The sequence below is a fragment of the Oryx dammah genome, unplaced genomic scaffold (genome assembly GCF_014754425.2).
Source record: "Oryx dammah isolate SB20612 unplaced genomic scaffold, SCBI_Odam_1.1 HiC_scaffold_8, whole genome shotgun sequence".
Taxonomy (NCBI): domain Eukaryota; kingdom Metazoa; phylum Chordata; class Mammalia; order Artiodactyla; family Bovidae; genus Oryx; species Oryx dammah.
In genome coordinates this window covers 26,618,832-26,641,868 of record NW_024070192.1, presented here as the reverse complement: position 1 = coordinate 26,641,868, position 23,037 = coordinate 26,618,832, and the positions used below count along the sequence as shown (strand labels likewise).

The 23,037-nt window shown below is 37.4% G+C and overlaps 1 protein-coding gene across 5 annotated transcripts in view; it reads left to right on the top strand.

The window, feature by feature from the left end:
• Positions 1-23,037, top strand: part of SPAG9 (sperm associated antigen 9) — a 153,528-nt gene that overhangs the window by 20,737 nt on the left and 109,754 nt on the right. For all 5 annotated transcript variants that reach the window (XM_040245676.1, XM_040245677.1, XM_040245675.1 and 2 more), the window contains exon 2: positions 14,167-14,287. In XM_040245676.1, the coding sequence (XP_040101610.1) occupies positions 14,167-14,287 (121 nt within the window). The remainder of the gene's footprint in view (positions 1-14,166; positions 14,288-23,037) is intronic.

The following is a 23,037-nucleotide window of genomic DNA, read 5'->3' as shown; positions in this document are numbered from 1 at the left end:
CTCTCTCCTGCCTTGGTTTTGATATTGCCCTAACCCTACCATTTGCCAAATGTACTGTAGGTTGGCCATTTTTATAAAGTTATGCTGTTGGCAAGAAATTGAATCACATTAAATCAATGATGAATGCTTACAGGTTTCTTATGAGCATTCATTTTACTTTTTTTTTTTTTTTTTTAAACTGTCTCTGGCTAGGGTACAGCCTCCAAAATCCTATTTACTTTGCCTAAAAAAAAAAATGTTATTCTTTTTTTTTTTTTTTTTTGGTGACTGTGATGCAAGCTTGGGGCATGTTAATTCCCTGACTATGGACTGAACCTGTGCCCCCACAGGGAAAGTGTGGAGTGTTAACCACTGGACCATTAGGGAATTCCCTAAAAGTACTGTTTCATGCAAGTTATAGTAATAATAAGCTTTCTGGAATGGATCCACACTTCAATATTCTAGTCCTGAAATACATCACTCTTGTATTTTAGCATTCAACTTCAGCAGATCTAATATACTGTCATGGTGTATATATAACATGTTCAGTAGTTAAGATGTGTCCAACTCTTTGTGACCCCATGGACTGTAGCATGCCAGGCTCCCCTGTCCTTTACTATCTCCATGAGTGAGTGAGTGAGTGAGTGCAAGTTGCTCAGTTGTGTCTGACTCTTTGTGACCACATAGACTATACAGTCCATGGAATTCTCCAGGCCAGAATACTGGAGTGGGTAGCTTTTCCCTTCTTCAGGGGGCCAGTTGTATATAATTAAAAGTAAACTATCCCTTCACATTGATTTTCCTCTGTTTCAGTATTCCATTTCAGATTTTTTTGATTAACTGCATTTCAAAAAATGCTCTTAGAAACTTCCCTGATTGTCCAGTGGTTAAGCCTCCACATTCCCAATTCAGTGCACCTGGGTTCAGTCCCTGATCAGGGAACTAAGATTCTGCATGCTGCAATTAAGACCTCATGCAGCCACATTAGGAAAACCAAAAATTTTTGGTCAGATAAATGACAATATTAATGAATGCTTGATATATCAAGCTTTTTCTGAGATGAAATGCAAATGAATCAAGGTTCATCCTTAGCTCTTGAGCCACCTTTAAAGGGGTATAGGCCTACAGTTTGCATTTCCCCCTTTCCTTTGTTAATTTTACATGTTTATTGCAAAAACAAACAAAAAACCCAGCATCTTTAGACTTTCTTCTTTTTTTTTGTTGGCTTCACTAACCCTATATGTGATCTCAGTTTCCCGAACAGGGGTAGAACCAGTTCCTGCATTGGAAGTGGGAAGTCTTAACCACTGAACTGCCAGGGAAGTCTGAAGACTACTTAAAAATAAGCTATTAAAAAAAGATAAAGTCATCCTAAATCCCATCACTGTTAAACAGCCTTTTTAATATAGGCCACCAAAGCTTTTCTTTTGCCCATTTACTTTTCCTCCAGTTTATAATTGTAGGATCACACTATATATGAGGTAATATATCAAAGCTCTTAAAGTATGGTAAAAGTAACATTTTTTTCATTCATTCTCTAAGAACTTTGATCCACATTGCTAACTTCCATGTTGGTTGTACCAATTAGATTCCAAATAATGAGATACTTTTACAAATAAAGATTCCATATGGTACTCTTGAATACCTCTTAGGTAGTTTGCCTTGGTATTTAAAATCAATTCTATTATTCTATTCTTATTAATGTTCTGGTTCAGATCAGTGGCATAGCCTGGAGCTTTCATCTGGAGATCCAAGAGCAACTGGATCCAGCCCAGCCTGCCCTCCCAGGTGGGATGGATGGGAGCATTGGGACAAAACATTGTGGTTGTCTCCTCCTTGGATAAAGTATCAAGCAGCCTTACAACCAAGAGAGGGTGTGGCCCCGCAGAACCTGTGGTTTGCAGAACAGAGGGAAAGCATCCCAAAAAGGAGATGGGGCTCATCCAGCCATGAGGCTGTGAGAAGTGAGGCATATGGCTGACCCCCAAGAGTGTGCATTCTGAGAAGGCACAGTCTACTTTCTGGTGTGTAAAGTTCCAGTTTTCCTGGTTCAGCTCGTGGATTTCACACCATTTGAACTTAAAATACCCCAGTGAAGCCCTCTCCACCACGTAAACCTCAGTGTGGATGAGTCTGTCAGTTCATTTCTTGCAGGAGCGTCCCTGGCTTCCCTGGTGGCCCTGATGGTAAAGAATCTGTCTGCAATGCAGGAGACCCAAGTTCGATCCCTGGATGAGGAAGATCCCCGGATGAGGAAGATACCCTGGAGGAGGAAATGGCAACTCATTCCAGTTTTCCTGCCTGGAGAATTCCATGGACAGAGGAACCTGGTGGGCTATAGACCATGGGGTCTATAGCAAAGATTTGGATATGACTGAGTAACCAGCACTTCCTGAGAGAGCAAATTTTTCAAGGCAGAAGAGGTGAAAGGATGAAGCTTACTGAATACCAGGGAAAAGGAAGGGTTATCTACTTCTAGCCCCTCCTCCAGCTATTAGGAGAGGCTAGAAGGGGAAAAACTTGGCCTCAAAATCTCCATGTTGGGTTCCCTTGAAACACAGGCCACAGGCTGGACCAAGAGGAAATTTGTACTCATTTAGTGTTAAGATCCTCTTTGCATTGCTGGAAGCCTGAAAGGGAGGCCTGATGGGAGACTGATAAAAGCCTGACTTTTCAGTAAAAATGGAGGAAACTATCTGGGGAAACAAAAATCTATTATATTACTCATACCACTCTCTCTTCTGTTTATACTCAACAAGTGGTACCACCATCCTCACTTTTGGTCAGTTCAGGAAGCTTGACTTTTTCATGAGCTTTCATTCTCTCTTTTTCATTCAGTCACCAGTCCTGTTTATTTTATCTCCAAAATAGCTTGAATTCATTTTCATCTTTCCATCCTCACTGCTAGCATATAATCATCTCTCATTAATATGGTTACCTTTGGTCTCCATTCAGATACTCTTGTTTCCATCTCAGCACAGCCCATTTTCCGTATCCTCAGAAACTAAGCTTTTCAAAGTATGAGTGGAGTTCCATCATCCTTAATGTGACCCAGTATCCTGTAAGGCTCTATGTGATTTGTTTTTTATCTCTATTCCATCCTCATCTCAGGCCATTCTCTTTCTCAAATCTCTGAGCTTGGCCATACTGGATTTCCTTAGTTTCTTTCAGTTTGATGAACTTTTGCTCTTTATAGACTTTTTTTTAATCCTTTAGGTCTCAGTTTAAATGTCTCAGAAATGTCTTTAGTCATACCGTGTCGCTTCCACAGTGTACACTTTTCTGATATCCTTTCTTGTGTCACATATGATTACAGTGTGGTTGCATTGTGTGTGAACTTGAACTATGATTTTTAAAGTCTTTTTTGTATTCAGAGTTTGAAATGTTAAATCCTCATTTTAGAAAGTCTTGGAGAGAATCACATCATATACAAGCCTGGGATAAAGTTATGAACCAAGGTTGTGTTATCCCATGTTGTTATCACTGAGAAAGTAACAAGCTCTACTCAATACTCTGTAATGGTCTACTGGGGAATCAATCTAAAGAAAAGAGTGGATCGATGTGTATGTGGGCTTCCCAGGTGGTGCTTGTGGTAAAGGACCTACCTGCCAGTACAGGAGACAAGAGACGTGGGTTTGATCCCTGGTTTGGGAAGAGCCCCTGGAGGAGGCCATGGCAACCCACTTCAGTATTCTTGCCTGGAGGATCCCATGGACAGAGGATCCTGGAGGGCTACAGTCCATGGGGTCGCAGAGTCGGACACAACTGAAGCAGCTTAGCACAGCACACACACATATGTATGTATAACTGATTCACTTTGCTGTATACCTAAGTGAAAGTAACACAATATTGTAAATCAGTTATACTCCAATTAAAAAAAAAGTCTCTCTAAAGATAGAAGCAAAGCATTAAAAAATTTGTTTTGCCGTTTTCAACTGTTAATTGTATGAAAGAGACAATTCTGTGGATTGTGGAATGTGTAGCTTAGTATAGTGTACTGATTTGACTTAACATACAAACTATAAGGCTGCTCAGAGAAAAAACAGTGAAAGAAATAACAGCCGTTCCTTACTGACAGTAACCTCCAAGTAGACAACTATCCTGTTACTTACCTTTGCAAATCAGTCTTCTGTCAGTTTTGTTTTTTTTTTGACCTTGTCACACGGTTTTTGGGATCTTAGTTCCCCAACCAGGATCTAACCCAGGTCCTCTGTAGCGGAAGCAAGGAATACTGACCACTGAACTGCCAGGGAATTCCCGTCAGTTACATATATTTAAGGTTTATTTTCCTCTGCCAGATTTCAAGCAGTGGAGCATAGGGACCAGGAGTGTCTTATAATCGGCTACATTCTCATCACCTTAGAATACTCAACTTGTGTGTTGAAAGGATGGATGGATGAATGGAATCTTACTTGCCCACTTACTACCTTTGTGAATCAGAGGAGAGATTTCCAACTCACTGTTTGGCTAATCGTTTACCTTTTACATTATTTACTGAAATTCCAAATCCTGAGTTTTTTCTCCTTGGGCATGCCTTGATCTTTATGCCTCTATGCATTTGCATATGCTATTAACTCTGCCTGTAATGTTTTTACCACATTTTGTCAGATAATCTATTTCTTTCAAGGTAGCCAAAATGGCTTCTCTTTCTTTTTTACTTAAATCAGATTTCGTTACTTATTTCTCTGTTTCTGTTGGTCCTTGTACTTGGTTCCATTGTAGTACTTAACATGTTATTTTGATAGCTGTTTCTTTGGTGGCTGTCATGAAGTAAGTGTATAGATTGGTTGGACAAAGAGTTTTTACTTTTTAGTTAATGTGTTATTTGATTTAGTCTTTTGAATGTCATTACTTAGTAGTTTGTAATAAACCTCTTTGCACTACTTCACTGCCTAGTGTACTTCTCCTGGCATCTGGAAAACAGTCATTGTAAGTGTGTGGTTTTATTTAATTGTGACAATAATTTTTCTTTGACTAGAAAGTGACAGAATGGGCTTCGTTCCAATTTTTTGTTGTCTCAGTCTGTGTGTTAATTTGAAAATACAGGAGTAGAAAGCAGACATGTTATTTTGAAGTAAGTTAAATTTTTAAAGCTTGAGTCAAACATGTTTGTAGTCTACAAAGCTATGAAGAATTTTAGCAGTACTCACATGTATATGCTAACTAGGCCACCTAGGCTCTCTGAGCATAGAGGAGAACTTTCTCTTAGTGTAATCCATGCCACTTATTGCCTAATTATTTTCACTATAGTGAAATATATATGAATATATAGTGAAATATAGTATGAGAAGATTAAGTACAGAAAGAGACAGAAAAAGACTCCCATTAGAACCAGGAGTCTATACCATTTTTTGCCAACACTCTTATTTTAGCAGCTGATTGAATTTCACAGAACTCTGTTTCTAATTTTTTTCTTAAATTTTAATGTTTTTTACTTGCACATTACTGCCAAGTGCCATATAGAACCAGGCCATTTTCTGAAGTTTTTTGAATTATCCTACCCTATAGGAGCTTCTTTTCCCAAGATTATCTGTGGTATCAGGGATATTTCATGAAACAATGGCTCAAAACTAACCTATTTGACAGATACAGTTTTCTTGGATAACAGTTTTGAAAATTTCAATCATTTGTTACTTTTTCTTGATTACTCTTTGAAGTCTATTACAAAGTGTTTGTCCTCCCAGGCTTTCACTGCCCTGTGTGATCTGTTTATGTGCCTTATCAGAACTGAAGAATATTTATTTTTGTTGTGCAGTAGTAATTAGCATTTTAAAGGGGGGCAGCAGCTGCACATTTCCAAACCAAGATTTAACACATGTTTAAAATTTGCATTTTCTGGAGTACTTCTTTATGTAATCATTCTTAGATTAATTCTCTACAAAAAAATAGACAATGGCTGCTTCAGGCTTCCCAGAAATCTCTGAAGTATGAAATATCTTCATAGAAAAGTAGAGGGCAGGGTTTGGGAAGGGCAGATGCCCGAATGATTAAGAACCAATGTGTCCGATGTTGGATGTTTCAGGCTTCAAAGATGTGGAAATATTGACTAATAAAATGAGAAAATAAAATAGCTCTTAAGGGAAGGTAGATGAATATAGAGGATGCTTTCAGTTTCTTGTGGTAGAAACCAACTCAAGCCTCTGTCAGTTCAGTTCAGTTCAGTTCAGTTCAGTCGTTCAGTCATGTCCGACTCTTTGCGACCCCATGAATTGCAGCATGCCAGGCCTCCCTGTCTATCACCAACTCCCAGAGTTCACTCAAACTCATGTCCATTGAGTCGGTGATGCCATCCAGCCATCTCATCCTCTGTCGTCCCCTACTCCTCCTGCCCTCAATCTCTCCCAGCATCAGTCTTTTCCAATGAGTCAACTCTTTGCATGAGGTGGCCGAAGTACTGGAGTTTCAGCTTCAGCATCAGTCCTTCCAAAGAACACCCAGGACTGATCTCCTTTAGAATGGACTGATTGGATCTCCTTGCAGTTCAAGGGACTCTCAAGAGTCTTCTCCAACACCACATTCAAAAGCATCAATTCTTCCGTGCTCAGCTTTCTTTACAGTCCAACTCTCACATCCATACATGACCACTGGAAAAGCCATAGCCTTGACTAGACAAACCTTTGTTGTCAAAGTAATGCCTCTGCCTTTGAATATGCTGTCTAGGTTGGTCATAACTTTTCTTCCAAGGAGTAAGCGTTGTAATTTCATGGCTGCAATCACCATCTGCAGTGATTTTGGAGCCCCCCAAAGTCTGACACTGTTTCCACTGTTTCCCCATCTATTTGCCATGAAGTGATGGGACCAGATGCCATGATCTTCGTTTTCTGAATGTTGAGCTTTAAGCCAACTTTTTCACTCTCCTCTTTCACTTTCATCAAGAGGCTTTTTAGTTCCTCTTCACTTTCTGCCGTAAGGGTGGTGTCATCTGCATATCTGAGGTTATTGATATTTCTCCCAGCAATCTTGATTCCAGTTTGTGCTTCTTCCCAGCCCAGCATTTCTCATGATGTACTCTGCATAGAAGTTAAATAAGCAGGGTGACAGTATACAGCCGTGACGTACTTCTTTTCCCTCTATAAAAATAGAATTTATTGGCTAATGTAACTGAAAAAATGAAACAATTGGAAAATTCTGGCTCCAGGAAATACTGAATCTAAGACTCAAATAGTATCTCTAATTAGGGTTTCTTGCTGCCCCTGCCACATGTTTTGAGGCATGCTCTTTCCGTCTGTTGAAAAGGATGTCTCTTCACCTGAGAAGAGGTATAATTCTTTCCACAAACTAGCACGTGTCCCAGAGAGAAGACTCTGATCAGTCTGGTTCAGGTTGTATGCCCAGACCTAGGGAGATGAAGTCCTCACTAGTCTAATTGCATGAGCTGAATAGATTTAGCATGAAACTGGGGAGAAGTTCTTCAAAGGAAGATAGTATGTGCACAATGTCTACTATAGTGATTGAAAAGTTTCAGGATAGATGAAGTGGGTGATAGTAAATTTCATATTAAAACTAGAGTGTATTTAGTGGTATTTATTTCCTAACAGAATCAACCCTGTATATTCATTGGAAGGATTGATGGTGAAGCTGAATCTCCAATATTTTGGCCACCTGATGATAAAAGCCAGCTCATTGGAAAAGACCTGATGCTGGGAAAGATTGAAGGAGAAAGGAGAAGAGGGGGCAGAGGATGAGATGGTTAGATAGCATCAGCAACTCAGTGGACATGAATCTGAGCAAACTGGGTGATAGTGAAGGACAGGGAAGCCTGGCATGCTACTGTCAATGGGGTTGCAGAATTGGACATAGCACCTGAACTACAAGAACAAGTTTATTTGTGAACTATACATTTTTCTATATGGGTTTTAGTTTTTTTACTCTGAAAATTTTTTCATTTATTCATTCGTTTAACAAATATTTGAGCACCTGCTATGCACCATTGTCATTCTTTGCACTGGAAATACAACAGCTGCTGCTGCTGCTGCTGAGTCGCTTCAGTCGTGTCCGACTCTGTGTGACCCCCATAGACGGCAGCCCACCAGGCTCCCCCGTCCCTGGGATTCTCCAGGCAAGAACACTGGAGTGGGTTGCCATTTCCTTCTCCAATGCATGAAAGTGAAAGGTGAAAGTGAAGTTGCTCAGTCGTGTCCGACTCTTAGCGACCCCATGCACTCCAGCCTACCAGGCTCCTCTGTCCATGGGATTTTCCAGGCAAGAGTACTGGAGTGGGGTGCCATTGCCTTCTCTGAAATACAACAGCAAACAAAACAAATCCCTGCCCTCATGAAACCTACATTCTAGCTAGGCAAGGCAGGTAATAAATAAGATAAATTACTGAAATATATAGGACCCGGAAGCCCCCCAGAGACTGAGCCAGCACTGTGTTTGAGTGTCTCCTGCAGAGGTGCGGGACAGCAGTGGCCTGCTGCAGGGGCAGGGGCTCTGGGTGCAGCAGGTCTGGGTGTGGCATGAGCCCTCTTGGAGGAGGCCACCATCAACACCACCATAGAGCCACCAGAGCTTACACAGGACTGGGGAGACAGGCTTTTGGAGGGCACAAACAAAACCTTGTGTGCAGCAGGACCCAGGAAAAAGGAGCAGTGACCTCCACAAGAGACTGACCCAGACTTGCCCGTGAGTGTCCTGAAGTCTCCAGCAGAGGCATGGGCTGTTGGTGGCCTGGTGCAGGGTCGGGGGTACTGAGTGACTCCTTAGGTGAGGTGAGGTAAGGTGAAGTCGCTCAGTCGTGTCCGACTCTTTGCGACCCCGTGGGCTGTAACCTACTAGGCTTCTGTGTCCATGGGATTCTCCAGGCAAGGATACTGGAGTGGATTGCCATTTCCTTCTCCAGGGGATCTTCCCGACTCAGGGATTAAACCCGGGTCTCCAGCATTAGAGGCAGACGCTTTAACCTCTGAGCCACCAAGGAAGCTCCATACATGGAGGTAATGAAGATAAGGGCATGAAGGAGGTTGCCATTATCTTCATTACCTCCACCATAGTTTGGCCTCAGGTCAAACAATAGGAAGGGAGCACAGCCCTGCCTATCAACAGAAAATTGGATTGAAGATTTACTGAGCATGGCCCTGCCCATCAGAACAAGACCCAGTTTCCCCGACAGTCAGTCTCTCCCATCAGGAAGCTTCCGTAAACCTCTTATCCTTATTCATCAGAGGCAGACAGAATGAAAACCACAGTCACAGAAAACTAACCACACGGATCACATGGACCACAGCCTTGTCTAATTTCATGAAACCATGGCCATGCCATGTAGGGCCACCCAAGACAGATGGGTCATGGTAGAGAGTTCTGACAAAACATGGTCCACTGGAGAAGGGAATGACAAACTACTTCAGTTTTCTTGCCTTGAGAACCCCATGAACAGTATCAAAAGGCAGAAAGATTGGACAGTGAAAGATGAACTCCCTAGGTCAGTAGGTGCCCAATATGCTGCAGGAGATCAGTGAAGAAGTAACTCCAGAAAGAATGACGAGATAGAGTTAAAGCAAAAACAGCGCCCAGTTGTGGATGTGACTGGTGATGGAAGTAAAGTCTGATGCTGTAAAGAACAGTATTGCATAGGAACCTGTAATGTTAGGTCCATGAATCAAAGTAAATTGAAGGTGGTCAAACAGGAGATGGCAAGAGTGAACATCAACATTTTAGGAATCAGTGAACGAAAATGGACTTGAATGGGTGAATTTAACTCAGATGACCATTATATCTACTACTGTGGGCAAGAATCCCTTAGAAATGGAGTAGCTCATAGTCAACAGAAGAGTCTGAAATGCAGTACTTGGGTGCAATCTCAAAAACGACAGAATGATCGCGATTCATTTCTAAGGCAAACCATTCAATATCACAGTAATCCAAGTCTGTGTCCCAACCAGTAATGCTGAAGAAGCTGAAGTTGGACGGTTCTATGAAGACCTAAAGACCTTCTAGAACATTGTCCAAAAACGATGTCCTTTTCATTATAGGGGACTGGAATGCAAAAGTAGAAAGTTAAGAGATACCTGGAGTAACAGGCAAATTTGGCCTTGGAGTATGGAAGGAAGCAGGACAAAGGCTAACAGAGTTCTGCCAAGAGAACGCACTGGTCAGAGCAAACACCCTCTTCCAACAACACGAGAGACGACTCTACACATGCACATCACCAGATGGTCAACACAAAATCAGACTGATTAGATTCTTTGCAGCCAAAGACGGAGAAGCTCTATACAGTCAGCAAAAAGAACAGGAGCTGACTGTGGCTCAGATCATGAACTCCTTATTGCCAAATTCAGACTTAAATTGAAGAAAGTAGGGAAAACCACTAGACCTTTCAGGTATGACCTAAATCAAATCCCTTATGATTATACAGTGGAAGTGATAGATTCAAGGGATTAGATCTGATAGAGCGCCTAAAGAACTATGGATGGAGGTTCGTGACACTGTCCAGGAGACAGTGATCAAGACCATCCCCAATAAAAAGAAATGCAAAAAGTCAAAATGGTTGTCTGAGGAGGGGTTACAAATAGCTGAGGCAAAAAACTAAAGGCAAAGGAGAAAAGGAAAGATATACCCATTTGAACGCAGAGTTCCAAAGAATAGGAGGAGAGACAAGAAAGCCTTACTAGTTAGTGATCAATGCAAAGAAATAGAGGAAAACAATAGAATGGGGAAAACTAGAGGTCTCTTCAAGAAAATTAGAGATACCAAGGGAATACTTCGTGCAAAGATAGGCACAATAAAGGACAGAAACGGTGTGGACCTAACAGAAGCAGAAGATATTAAGAAGAGGTGGTAAGAATACACAGAAGAACTATACAAAAAAGATCTTTATGACCCAGATAACCATGATGGTGTGATCACTCACCTAGAGCCAGACATCCTGGAATGTGAAGTCGAGTGGGCCTTAGGAAGCATCACCACGAATAAAGCTAGTGGAGGTGATGGAATTCCAGTTGAGCTATTTCAAATCCTAAAAGATGATGTTGTGAAAGTGCTGCACTCAATATGCAAGCAAATTTGGAAAACTAAGCAGTGGCCACAGGACTGGAAAAGGTCAGTTTTCAGTCTAAGCCTAAAGAAAGGCAATGCCAAAGAATGCTCAAGCTACCGCACAATTGCACTCATCTCACACACTAGTAAAGTAATGCACAAAGTCCTCTAAACCAGGCTTCAACAGTATGTGAACTGTGAACTTCCAGATGTTCAAGCTGGATTTAGAAAAGGCAGAGGAACCAAAGATCAAATTGCCAACATCCGTTGGATCATGAGAAAAGCAAGAGAGTTCCAGAAAAACACCTACTTCTGCTTTATTGACTATGCCAAAGCCTTTGACTGTGTGGATCACAAGAAACTGTGGAAAATTCTGAAAGAGATGGGAATACCAGACCACCTGACCTACCTCTTGAGAAATCTGTATGCAGGTCAAGAAGCAACAGTTAGAACTGGACATGGAACAACAGACTGTTTCCAAAGAGGAAAAGTAGTACGTCAAGGCTGTATATTGTCACCATGCTTATTTAACTTACGTGCAGAATATATCATGCAAAATGCTGTGCTGAATGAAGCACACGCTGGAATCAGGATTGCTGGGAGTAATATCAATAACCTCAGATACACAGATGACACCACCCTTATGGCAGAAAGTGAAGAAAAGCTAAAGAGCCTCTTGATGAAAGTGAAAGAGGAGAGTGAAACAGTTGGCTTAAAACTCAGCATTCAAAAAACTAAGATCATGGCATCCAGTTCCATCACTTCATGCCATATAGATGGGGAAACAATGGAAACAGTGACAGGCTTTATATTCTGAGCTCCAGAATCACTGCAGATGGTGACTGCAGCCATGAAATTAAAAGATACTTGCTCCTTGGAAGAAAAGCTATGACCAACCTAGACAGCATATTAAAAAGCAGTGTCATTACTTTACCAACAAAATCTGTTTAGTCAAAGCTGTGGTTTTTCCAGTAGTTATATATGGATGTGAGAGTTGGACTATAAAGAAAGCTGAGTGCCAAAGAATTGATGCTTTTGAACTGTGGTGTTGGAGAAGACTCTTGAGAGTCTCTTGGACATCAAGAGATCCAACCAGTCCATCCTAAAGGAAATCAGTCCTGAAAATTCATTGGAAGGACTGATGCTGAAGCTGAAACTCCAATAATACTTTGGCCACCTGATGCGAAGAACTGACTCATTTGAAAAGACCTTGATGCTGGGACAGATTGAAGCAGGAGGAGAAGGGGAAGACAGAGGATGAGATGGCTGGATGGCATCACCGACTCAATGGACATGAGTTTGAGTAAGCTCCAGGAGTTGGTGATGGACCGGGAAGCCTGGCGTGCTGCTGCCCATGGGGTTGCAATGTCAGACGTGACTTAGTTACCAAACTGAACTGGTAGTGTTTTAGATGAGGATAAGTGCAATAGAGGAAGAAACAAGAGAAGTAGTGAGTGGGTGTTGCAGTTTTAAATATGATGGGTAAAGAAAGTCTTAGTAAGAAGCTAACATTTGAACAAAGATATTAAGGAGGTGAGAGCAGAATGAGACATTTAAATATCTGAAGGAAGAGTATTAGAGGATGATGTCAAATAAGTAAGAGGATGATTGATTACCTTGGTCCTTTGGAGGCTATGGTTAAGGACTTTGGAAGAAATCAAAGTATTTGCAGCATAGGCATACACTGATGTGATTTTTTAAAAAGTGTCACCCTAACTACTGTGTGGAAAATGCACTGTAAAGGGGCACAGGTGGAAGTAGGAGGCCAGTTTGGAAAATACTGCTGCCGCACTTATCCAGGCAATGGATAATGGTGGCACAGAGCAGGATGGTGGTGAAGAGGAAGAGAAGTGGTCCAATCTGAAGGTAGATTAGCCAAAGGATTGGATTGAAGTAGAATTTTGAGCCTGAGCAATTGACTGTAGTAATTTAGTAAGCTAGGTAAGACCAGGAGGAGCAAGCTTTGACATGTCGAGTTTAAGGTTCCTTTTTTTTTTCCCCTTCAATTAATTATTTATTTTTGGCTGTCTTTGTTGCTACATGCAGGCTTTCTCCAGTTGTGGAGAGTGGGGGCTATCTGTAGTTGCAGTGAATGAGTTTCTCTCATTGCGGTGGCTTCTTTTGTTGTGAAGCACCAGCTCTAAGGAGCCCTCAATAGTTGTGGTTTGAGGGCTTTAGGACATTGGGCTTCATTGCTCTGCAGCATGTGAGATCTTCCTGGAGCAGGGCTTGAACCCTGCCATTGGCAGTTGGATTCTTATCCACTAGACCACTAGGGAAGCCCTAAGGCTCTTATTAGACATTCAGATGATGTTGTCCAGCAGGCATTTGAACATTGCAAGTCTAGAATTCAGATCTGGGCTAGAGACTGAGTTAGAAATTTGGAGGTTGTTAGCATTCATTTAGCATTTAACATTATGGTCACTAGGTAATAAGAAGAAACAATGAAGAAAAAAGAGTTGTGCAGGGACTGAGCTTACCGGTGTTAAGAAACTGGGGACAAGAGGAGGAATGAAGAGCAAGAAGGAGCAATCAGCAAAGTGGGAGGAAAACAAGGAAAAGATCAAATTGGGGGAAATTTTCTTAAGGAGAAATGAGTAGTCAGTTGCCAGATGATGCAGATAAAACAGTTCATAAAACAAGATGAAGAGAGATTTATTGATAACTCCATAATGAGAGTGATTTTAGTAAATTTGATTAATGGAGGTATTTCTAGCACATGCTAGCACGTGGTTCAGGTAATTTAGAAGACTGTTCATTATTCAGAGAATCATTTAATATATATTTATTGATATTTCATTATTCTGTACTTTTCTGTTTTACACGTTATAGGCTAAGTTAAAAGATTTATATATTTTCTTTGAAATGCATATTACAATGAAGTAGATATATTTTCATAAACATTATTTTGTCATCTTTTCCCTTCTGTATTTGGAGATTTTTAAACCTTAATTTTTAAAAAAAATTTTTGGCCATGTTGTGAGGCATGTAGGGTCTTAGTTACCCTGACCAGGGATCAAACCCATGCTCCCTGAGTAGAAGTACGGAATCTCAACCACTGCACTGTCAGGAAAGTCCCCTAGACCTTTACATGAGACTGTTTTGAGTAGTTAATGCCTAATTGTGATTCTTGATACCAAGAAACACGGGAGTTTATAATGTTAATAAGTTTCATTTATCTAATGAAAATAATATATTTTTATTCTTTATTAGAAATTCATTGAATTTGAAGACTCTCAAGAACAAGAAAAAAAAGATTTACAGACCAGAGTGGAATCTTTAGAATCTCAAACAAGACAACTTGAACTCAAGGCCAAAAACTATGCTGACCAGAGTAAGTAAAATATGTTAAAAGAGTGGAATGGTAACTCATCCTGACATTTGACTAGGATTCCAAAAATATGCGTGGAATTGTCACCGCAGACTCAAGAGAGAGATCTGAGATCTAGTTTTAGTATTTTTTGTTCACATTTTCATGGTGTCCCCATGTCTGCGAGGACAAGTTAGATACCTATAGGACTCTCTTCTTCACTTTACCTCTCGTGTTTTGTTTGTAGTTTACATTGAATAGTAGTTAACATTATACTGTATCCATTATACAGGATTCTCGAGTGTGTACATGTGGATCCTTTCTTCAAGTTTTAATCAGCAACACAAAGTTCTATTGGTTTCTGTATTGCTTTGAAATTTAAAGATTAAGAGAAACTCTAGCTTCAGAGTATGTATAAAAAATTACTGAATTCTCTTTCATTCCTCTCTAATGGAAAACTGAGGGCATTTAGGGGTACAGAATGTCATTTTTCAAAATCATTTTATTTTTAATATAATTTCATATATTCTTGATTCAAAAACAATGATTGTTTGTAATTCTATAGACAAGTCCCCCCTTTTGGCTAATGAAAGTGGACCTAATTAAGTCAAAATTCAAAAAAGAAACATCATGGCATATATTCATGTTTAATTCAGGCAGGTTGCTCTCCAGTTTTTTCTCCCAGAATTGTAGACTTTTAGAAGTCTAGGGAATAAGAGATGCCCAGCTTTAATCTTCCCACATCACCCTTTATGGTCTCATAGTGACATTGCTGTAAAAGGACTGGCATTTATGAAGAATAACTTTCATCAGGCTTAGAATGTGTGTAGTAACTGCTGCTCTTAGGACTCTGGAAGAGTTCAGTAGAGCTAAACTTAGAATCATTACAATTTTGCGTTTTAAGCATTTTAGAATTCAAGGAGAACTGGCTATTAAGCAGATGTCATAGAAGGGAGCCAGTGGATATTTGGTAATGGAAGGCAAACAAAATGAGACAAAATGAGTGATGTGTCATGTCTTTTAGGCTTGTAGACACCTTTGTTAACTAACTTGATTGTGTTTTCATATCAGAGACGTATTTTAGAACAAAACACTAAAGCTATGGTTGCGACAGAACTACCCTCTCATTCTTTTACCTGTACGTTTTCCTCTTAACTTCTGAGGAGTGTCAAGTTTTGTGTAAGAAAATTTTCTTTTGGCTTTGAAAGGAACACCCTATCTAGAGTCTTTTGGTGCATTAAATAAGCTGCTTCTGTGATAGGAAATTATTAAAGGAAGAATTACCTTATACTTGATAACAGTAGCTTTTACACTTGATCTTAGCCAAAAGGCCAAGAAGCAATAATAACAGTAGCTTTAAAAATTAATATTTTATCCAGTCTAGTGAGTCATACCTACCTTTTTTGGAATTGTCATATTCTTTGGTATCCATTCCCTCATTTCTCTCTCAAAAGCACTGTCCTGGTTACCATGATTACCATGTGATGGGCATGAACTTGGGCAATGGACATGAACTTGAGAGATGGTGAGGGACAGGGAGACCTGTTGTGCTGCAGTCCATGGGGTCACAAAGAGTCAAGACACAATTGGGTGACTGAACAACAATTTTTAAAAATATGGTGTCACTTAAAAATAATTGACAATTCTTTATGAAAGGGATGAGTAAATTATTCACCAAATATTGGATATGGTCTTAAGCTAAATTTGATCGAAAAACTTTATTTTTGTTATTAATATAATATTCTAAGAATTTCTCCCCCTGGATGTCTGTCATCCTCCACTCTTTTCCTGCTCTTCCAATTTGAAATAAATCTTGTCTAAATAACAGTTAAAGAACTTAAAACTGTGGTTAATCAAAATTGACCATTCAGGTGCAAAACTAATAATCTCTTGGTCCATGAGTTAAGGCTATCATGAGTCTCCTTTTATGAATGCTTTGGAACTTGCTCCCTTCTCCTTTGATACTTGGGAATCTTTTTTATCTTTTCCATCTACTTGTTTTCCTCTCTCTTCTATTTTTCTCTAAGTGAGTATGATATCAAATCTAAGAATATCTAAAATTTTTCTTCTCTTTATTTTACCACACTTTAAACATCTGAAAAAAATTGTAGGTAGGGAAACATAGTTTGACCTTTTTCATTTTACTGCTTTAGTTTTTGCTTCCCCAGGTCTCCAATATGAAGCAAAAGCCCCTTTGTTTTTTAACAAAGTTGGTGGTAAGAGGTAATTTTAAAGTATCATCAGCGCTCAATCTTATGGGAAAACTGGGACTGGGAATATGTTTTTCAAAAAGATGGAAGCATGTATAAATGGATGATGTCAGAGTATAGAAATTCTTTTTTGTATAATAGGATACAGAATATCTGGACTTTAATCTTAATTCTGCTATTTTATATTTTAAGACTGGGTAGTAATTTTTATTGGAGTCAGTGTAACCCAACATCTTTTTTTAAATGTGTTTTTTAGTCTTTGAAGATCTATATTTAAGCATTTAAGACCAAAGGAATTACCAATGATGATACCTATAGAGAAGAAGGATGGATCAGTTTTTTCTGTATTATTTTTTGAGTCCATATGATAACAATATCATCCATTTCCATGTTTGTTTTTATAAATATGTTAGAGTCTTTAAAAGACTGTCAGTTTTGATTGATGTGTTTGAGGACACATACCCCTTGTAAAAAGCAGTCTCAGTGAAAGTCTAAGTTCTGCTTTCAGACTACTACTTATGTTAAAAGGGAAAGTTTTATGTAGTTACTTGCTATTTGAGAAGCAAGAAAAAGTCAAGAAACAGGAACTGAATTCAAGGACATACTTGACAACTTTTAATACTGTGGAATCTATCAGGTTTTTGTGGTATGATTTTTAAATTTTTGATGATACAAAAATTTTGTTATAATTTTATGGTCATGTTTGATTTTGGAGATTTCTGGTTGCTCTCTTATAAAAAATTTGAACTACCTGAGAAATATTCTGGCTTTTCAAACATGAATAAAGTATTTTTTAAAAGGACGCATATTATTTTATTTGAGAATAATAGTAACACTTCTTGGTAGTTAACATCTTGTGAGCCTTAAGGAAGAATTTGAAATATATATGGAGTGGTATAAGGAAGTTGTGGATTGAGGCCTTTTTGGTGCCCTTCAGCTATGAAAGGTGTCTACAGTCAACCTTGCCATTGATAGTGGTAGCAATGAATTCTTCATCAGAAAATACTTTTTGTATTATTTCTGTTATATACTGATCATTTCTATTTTTATAAACCAAATACTATCTTGATTAAGTCAAGTAAGTACAGACAGTTTAGTAAGTTAAAAAATATTAAACTACTACCGTCTGCCTAGCATTCAGCCTTGAGGTATGTTTTGGCACAGAACAGCATGGTATGGTCATTGCAGTAAAGGAAATCATAATTTTGTGGGGAGAAAAGGTTATGTGTATGACCATCCCACCTTTTCCATATGTATCATGCTTTTATATCACTACATAGTGTGTATATAATTTTGTATCTTTAACATTATCATATGTATTTTCCTTATTGTATAATCTTTAATTATTATTTTTAAACATTTATTTTAAATGAAATGAATATTTTTAATGGTAAAAGGTACAATTCACAAAGAAGATAGACATCATAAACCATTAGACACCTTAATAAGAAAGATACATAAAGCAACACTCAGAAAAAATATAGGGGAAAAGAAAAAATATATAATTATATTAACATTTGAGAATATTTTATCAAATGCAGAAATAATAATAGAGCATCTTGAATGATGTTAATAATTTAAATATAGGTTTATATTTAATATCATATCCTACACAAATATATTTAAAATTTTGTATCTCATACATTATTAGACATCCATAGGACACTTAGAAAAACTGGCAGAAAGATAAAACATTAGTAAATTTCAAAAAGTAGAATTCTTTTGTGTGTGTGTGTGTGTGTGATTCAGTTATACATATACACATATGTTATTTTTGAAATTATTTTCCTTTATATGTTATTATAAAATCTTGACTATAGTTCCCTGTGCTATACAGTAAACCTTTGTTGCTTGTTGTGTATCTATTTTAACTTAGAAATCTAGCATTCTATTCATACTAAGTCAAACAAGTGGAATCAAAATGTCATAAATTTTTCAGTTAGGCAAAAATTCGTAAGTTTTCTAGAATATATATATATGATGCATATTTTTAAAGGTATATGTATACAAAAGCTTTTGTACTACACTAGATAAAGGCTTGAGAAAGAACATAAGAAAGAAAGATGAGAAATTGGAAAACAAACTAAATGAAATGAGAACACTGAATATGAAATAGAAAAAGTGAAACAAACTAGATAAAAGTAAAAGATCCTCATATAGTCCAGTTGTTTTTAAATATGGCTGCTCATTAAAAACACATATGGAGCTCTGAAAAAAAAGCAGTACCTGGGCATTTGTATTTTTCAAAAAGTTCCAAGATAATTCTGATATACATCTGGACTTTAAAAAGTGATTACAGGTTTTTCTATTAAATGGCAGTTTTGGGATATAGAATTCTAATTCTGTTGACCAGTCATGATACAGTGATATTAAGTGAATAATAGTTACATAATCACAATAGCAAAAGATGTTTATCAGTTTTCATAATCAATAACCAGAGAAAGAATGAAAGATAATTGCAATTGCAAGTCATAATGGGAACATGATTAACCTAACAATAAAAAATAATTACATACAATTTGGGGGGGGGCATCAAGCAGAGTGATGTGGGAAGTGGAAGTGTGTACATGAACATGTTTTCATCTGTTCAGCCAGTCTGTGTCTTTTGATTGGTGCATTTAATCCATTTACATTTAAGGTAATTATTGATATGTATGATCCTATTACCATTTTCTTAATTGTTCTGGGTTTATTTTCTGTAGGTAGGACTTTTCCTTCTCTTGTTTTCTGCCTAGAGAAGTTCCTTTAGCATTTGTTGTAAAGCTGGTTTGGTGGCGCTGAATTCTGTTAACTTTTGCTTGTCTGAAAAGCTTTTGATTTGTCCATCAAATCTGAAGGAGAGTCTTGCTAGGTAGGTAGTCTTGCTAGGTAGGTATTCTTGGTTGTAGGTTCTTCCCTTTCGTCACTTTAAACATGTCATGCCATTCCCTTCTGACTTGTAGAGTTTCTGTTGAGAAATCATCTGATAGCCTGATAGGAGTTCCCTTGTAATTTGTCATTTTTCCCTTGTTGCTTTTAATATTTTATCTTTATATTTAATTTTTGTTGGTTTGATTACTATATGTCTCAGTGTGTTCCTTCTTGGGTTTACCCTTTCTGGGACTCTGTGTACTTCCTGGATTTTGTTGGTTATTTCTTTTTCCATATTAGGGAAGTTTTCAGTTATTATTTCTTCAAATATTTCCTTGGGTCCTTCTCTCTCTCTTTTCTCCTTCTGGGACCCTTATAATGTGAATGTTCATGCATTTAATGTTTAATAATTATTTTTTAAATGTGGGCTCACACCCATCATCTGGAAGCTATGCCATCTGTTAACAATTATTGTTTTCCCTGAGGAACTTTGCTTTCTCTTTTTCTCTGAGAATTATTTAATGGCTACTTTGGTTTTTTACCTTGGCTACTCAGAAATTCAGAATAAACTTTTGAAGTATGACCATAACAACTGGTTTGGGCCATATTACTTGAATGGTGTATTTAAATTGTTTTTCCTTGGTCCAAATTTTATACATATATAGTGAATTGTTAAGATACCTAAAATCCTTTCTGGAAAGAAGGAATAAATACATGAATTGGTAAAAAGTAAATATAGGTGAATTAAAAAATAGTAAAAAAATTTCTATTGGTTGGCTGGACATTTTTTCCTAGTATAGCAAATCATATTATAGTGAATAATTTTGTCACACCTGGATTGCCCTCTTTTGGTAATTTTCTTAGGATGTAGTTGGGCTTCCCTGGTGGCCCAGAAGTAGGTCAAAGAACATGAGCAAAGTTACAGAAGTGGGTCAGAGAATATGAACATAGAGTAGTTTTTGGTATTTAGTAGTGTTTGGCCATTTTTAATGTGTACAGAATTGGAGAAATAAGAATTAGTAGCAAACTCCATTTAATTTTTTATAACTTATGAATTTGAATCTTTATTTATAACATATTAGCCCCCAGAGTTGTTACAGAACTGTTTATTATTTATTTGATTTTTTCCTTGGGAAAATTTTGTTGCCCTCAAGTTTAAAAGAGATGGCTTTTTTCTTAAATTGTGTAGAAGATGGCAAGATTTAGTGATTTTAAGCTACTTAAGTAATCTCTGATTCTTCCTTTTCTTCCTTTGAATGAAAATCCACTTTTTAAAATTAAATGGAAAAATGCTTTTGACACCTGAAAACATTTTATGGTAGAGTTTTATACTCTGACCTTTCTACACTTCTGTCTCCCGTATTTGCTTTTCAAATTTGGCATTGATTTTAGTCTAATAAAATACCTTCAGGTCTTTACCTGAAACACTTATTGGAAAGAGAACTCTTCTTATTGGTCATAAGAATTAGCAGCACATCATTAGATGCAACATAATGGGAAGACAGTAAAATCATTAACATATTTTTCATTTTAAAGGAATAAATGGCTTAAAACATACTTCACATTTGAAAATTATTATTTAAAGTAAGGGCTATCTGTTAATGATATGGTTGATAAATTAGAATTTTCACAACAGAGGTAAAAAACAATCTTTTTCAGCTAACAGGTATAATTTCACACCAAAGTTAACAGTTGAGAGGACCTGAATATTTTCTGTCACTATTTTTAAAGTTATTAAAAAAAAAAAAAACAAAAATAGCTTCAGGCCAATATAGAGCTTTATCAGCATTTTTACTGTACTTTGCAATTGGTAAAGAATGTTAATACTTCCAGAATTTCTGTTTTAATTTTATCTTGTCAGTAGGCTGTCCCTTTCTACATTATTTTTAGAATGATGTAAAGAGATATGATGATTTATATTTTTGTTGAAAGCATACTTGTTAAGGTAGCTTTAAAGTTTAGATTTATATTTCCTGATTTTAAAAAATTACAAAAATTTTATTATATAGAAACTTTTTTATAGTTCATTTAACTTGAATCTAGTTCTTTGCAATACTAAGAATTCTGTATATTTAATAGGCCTTATATAAGGATTTTTTTTTAAAGAGTACATGAGAGGAAAGCAGACAATTTGGCACAAGATATGCAAGATAGTATTTATGTAAATACTAACATTTTATTGCTTCTGCTTCATTAGGTAATACCTATGTGACCTGCAGATCTGCTTTATGTTTTTTTATCTGTATTTGGAGTGTTTGATTTCTGTAGACGTGTTGTTGATTGAGAAACTTAAGGTTGAAGTTCATAATTAATATCTAGAATAAAGTTTCATGGAAAATTAATTTTATGAGTAAGAATTAAAGAATTGATGGTGATTTAGCTTAAGAGAACAGAATAAACATGAATGGTTTAGTTCTTCTTTACTAAAGAAATGAATAAGGAAGATACCAAGTTGTTTTTCTATAAATTTGGAAGATTAAATCAGAGAAAATGAATTTGCTGTTTTTGGTTGATCATGAGGAAGTAGTTCTTGATCATGAAGATGATACATAGGAATATGTGCTGAGGGAAAAATGGATTCTCCCTACAAAGAGACTTTAGGTGGTATATAATATCTGTTTGAAAAATCTTTTGCTGAAGGTTAGGGACATGGTGAAGGACTTAATTGGCAGAGCAGAGGTTTTAATTGCTGTTTTGATGTGGTTGTGTCTGATTTGTTTGCTCTCAAGTGAGCATTTGATTCTTGCTTATCTGTTGAGACATTTAATGCTAAATTGTTCAAGGAAAGCTTCTGAAAGACCAATGTCCGTCTTCTGAGGCCAAGTAACAGTTGGATTATCTGCCTTCCTTGAATAGTAAGAATTGATGATTCCTTTTGAGAAGGCAAATAATGAGTTGGATATGGAGTTCTAGCAGGTCTGTTTCTCTTTCTTCCCCCCATAGGCCTATCAGCAGTCTGATGGGGCAGAAGACAACAGATGGAAAAGGTGTTCCAAACTTGGCAAAGGCCACCAAACTAAGGAGGTAAGCTCTGATTTTGAGCAGGTAGAGCAGGTGGCTCTTCCTGCCTTAATCATATCCTCTTGCTCTTTGGAAAGATGAATGGAAAGAAAGAGCAATTAAAACGAGGCTAAAGTATCTTCATTAGCTATTCTAAGGGAAACATTTTGAATTAGTCTTTTGATTCTTCTCTTATCTTTCCCCCCTTACTCCTTTTTGTTTTTTGATTTTTTTGATGCCTTGATTTATTTTATCCTCCCATTGAATATTAACAGTTTAAAAATTGGCAGATTAGTTATATGTTGTTTTGGAATAGGAAGGATGAACAGAATCTTGTTTATTTCAAGTTAATCTCAGCTTGTGGCTAGTTTGAGTAAAATGATATGATTTTAGGATTTATCCTGAGATTATTTTGAAGTTTGGATTCACATGATAACTATTAGACTAGAAACAATCTTTTCTTGTTTAAGATTGTTCTTCATATCTTCAGATATGATACAACAATATAGGTATAGGTTAGCTTTATGATACTTGAGATTTTGAGGGTTGTCTACCATCTTTGCCCAGATGGGCCTTTCTTTCCCACTTTCCCATCCCTTCTACTTTTCTTTTCATTTCCTTACTGATTACTTAATGGCATTCAGGACTGTGAAGATATGGCTCTTCCCAACATTTAAATGTACTTGTCATTTAAACACTGTACCATCTCATGTG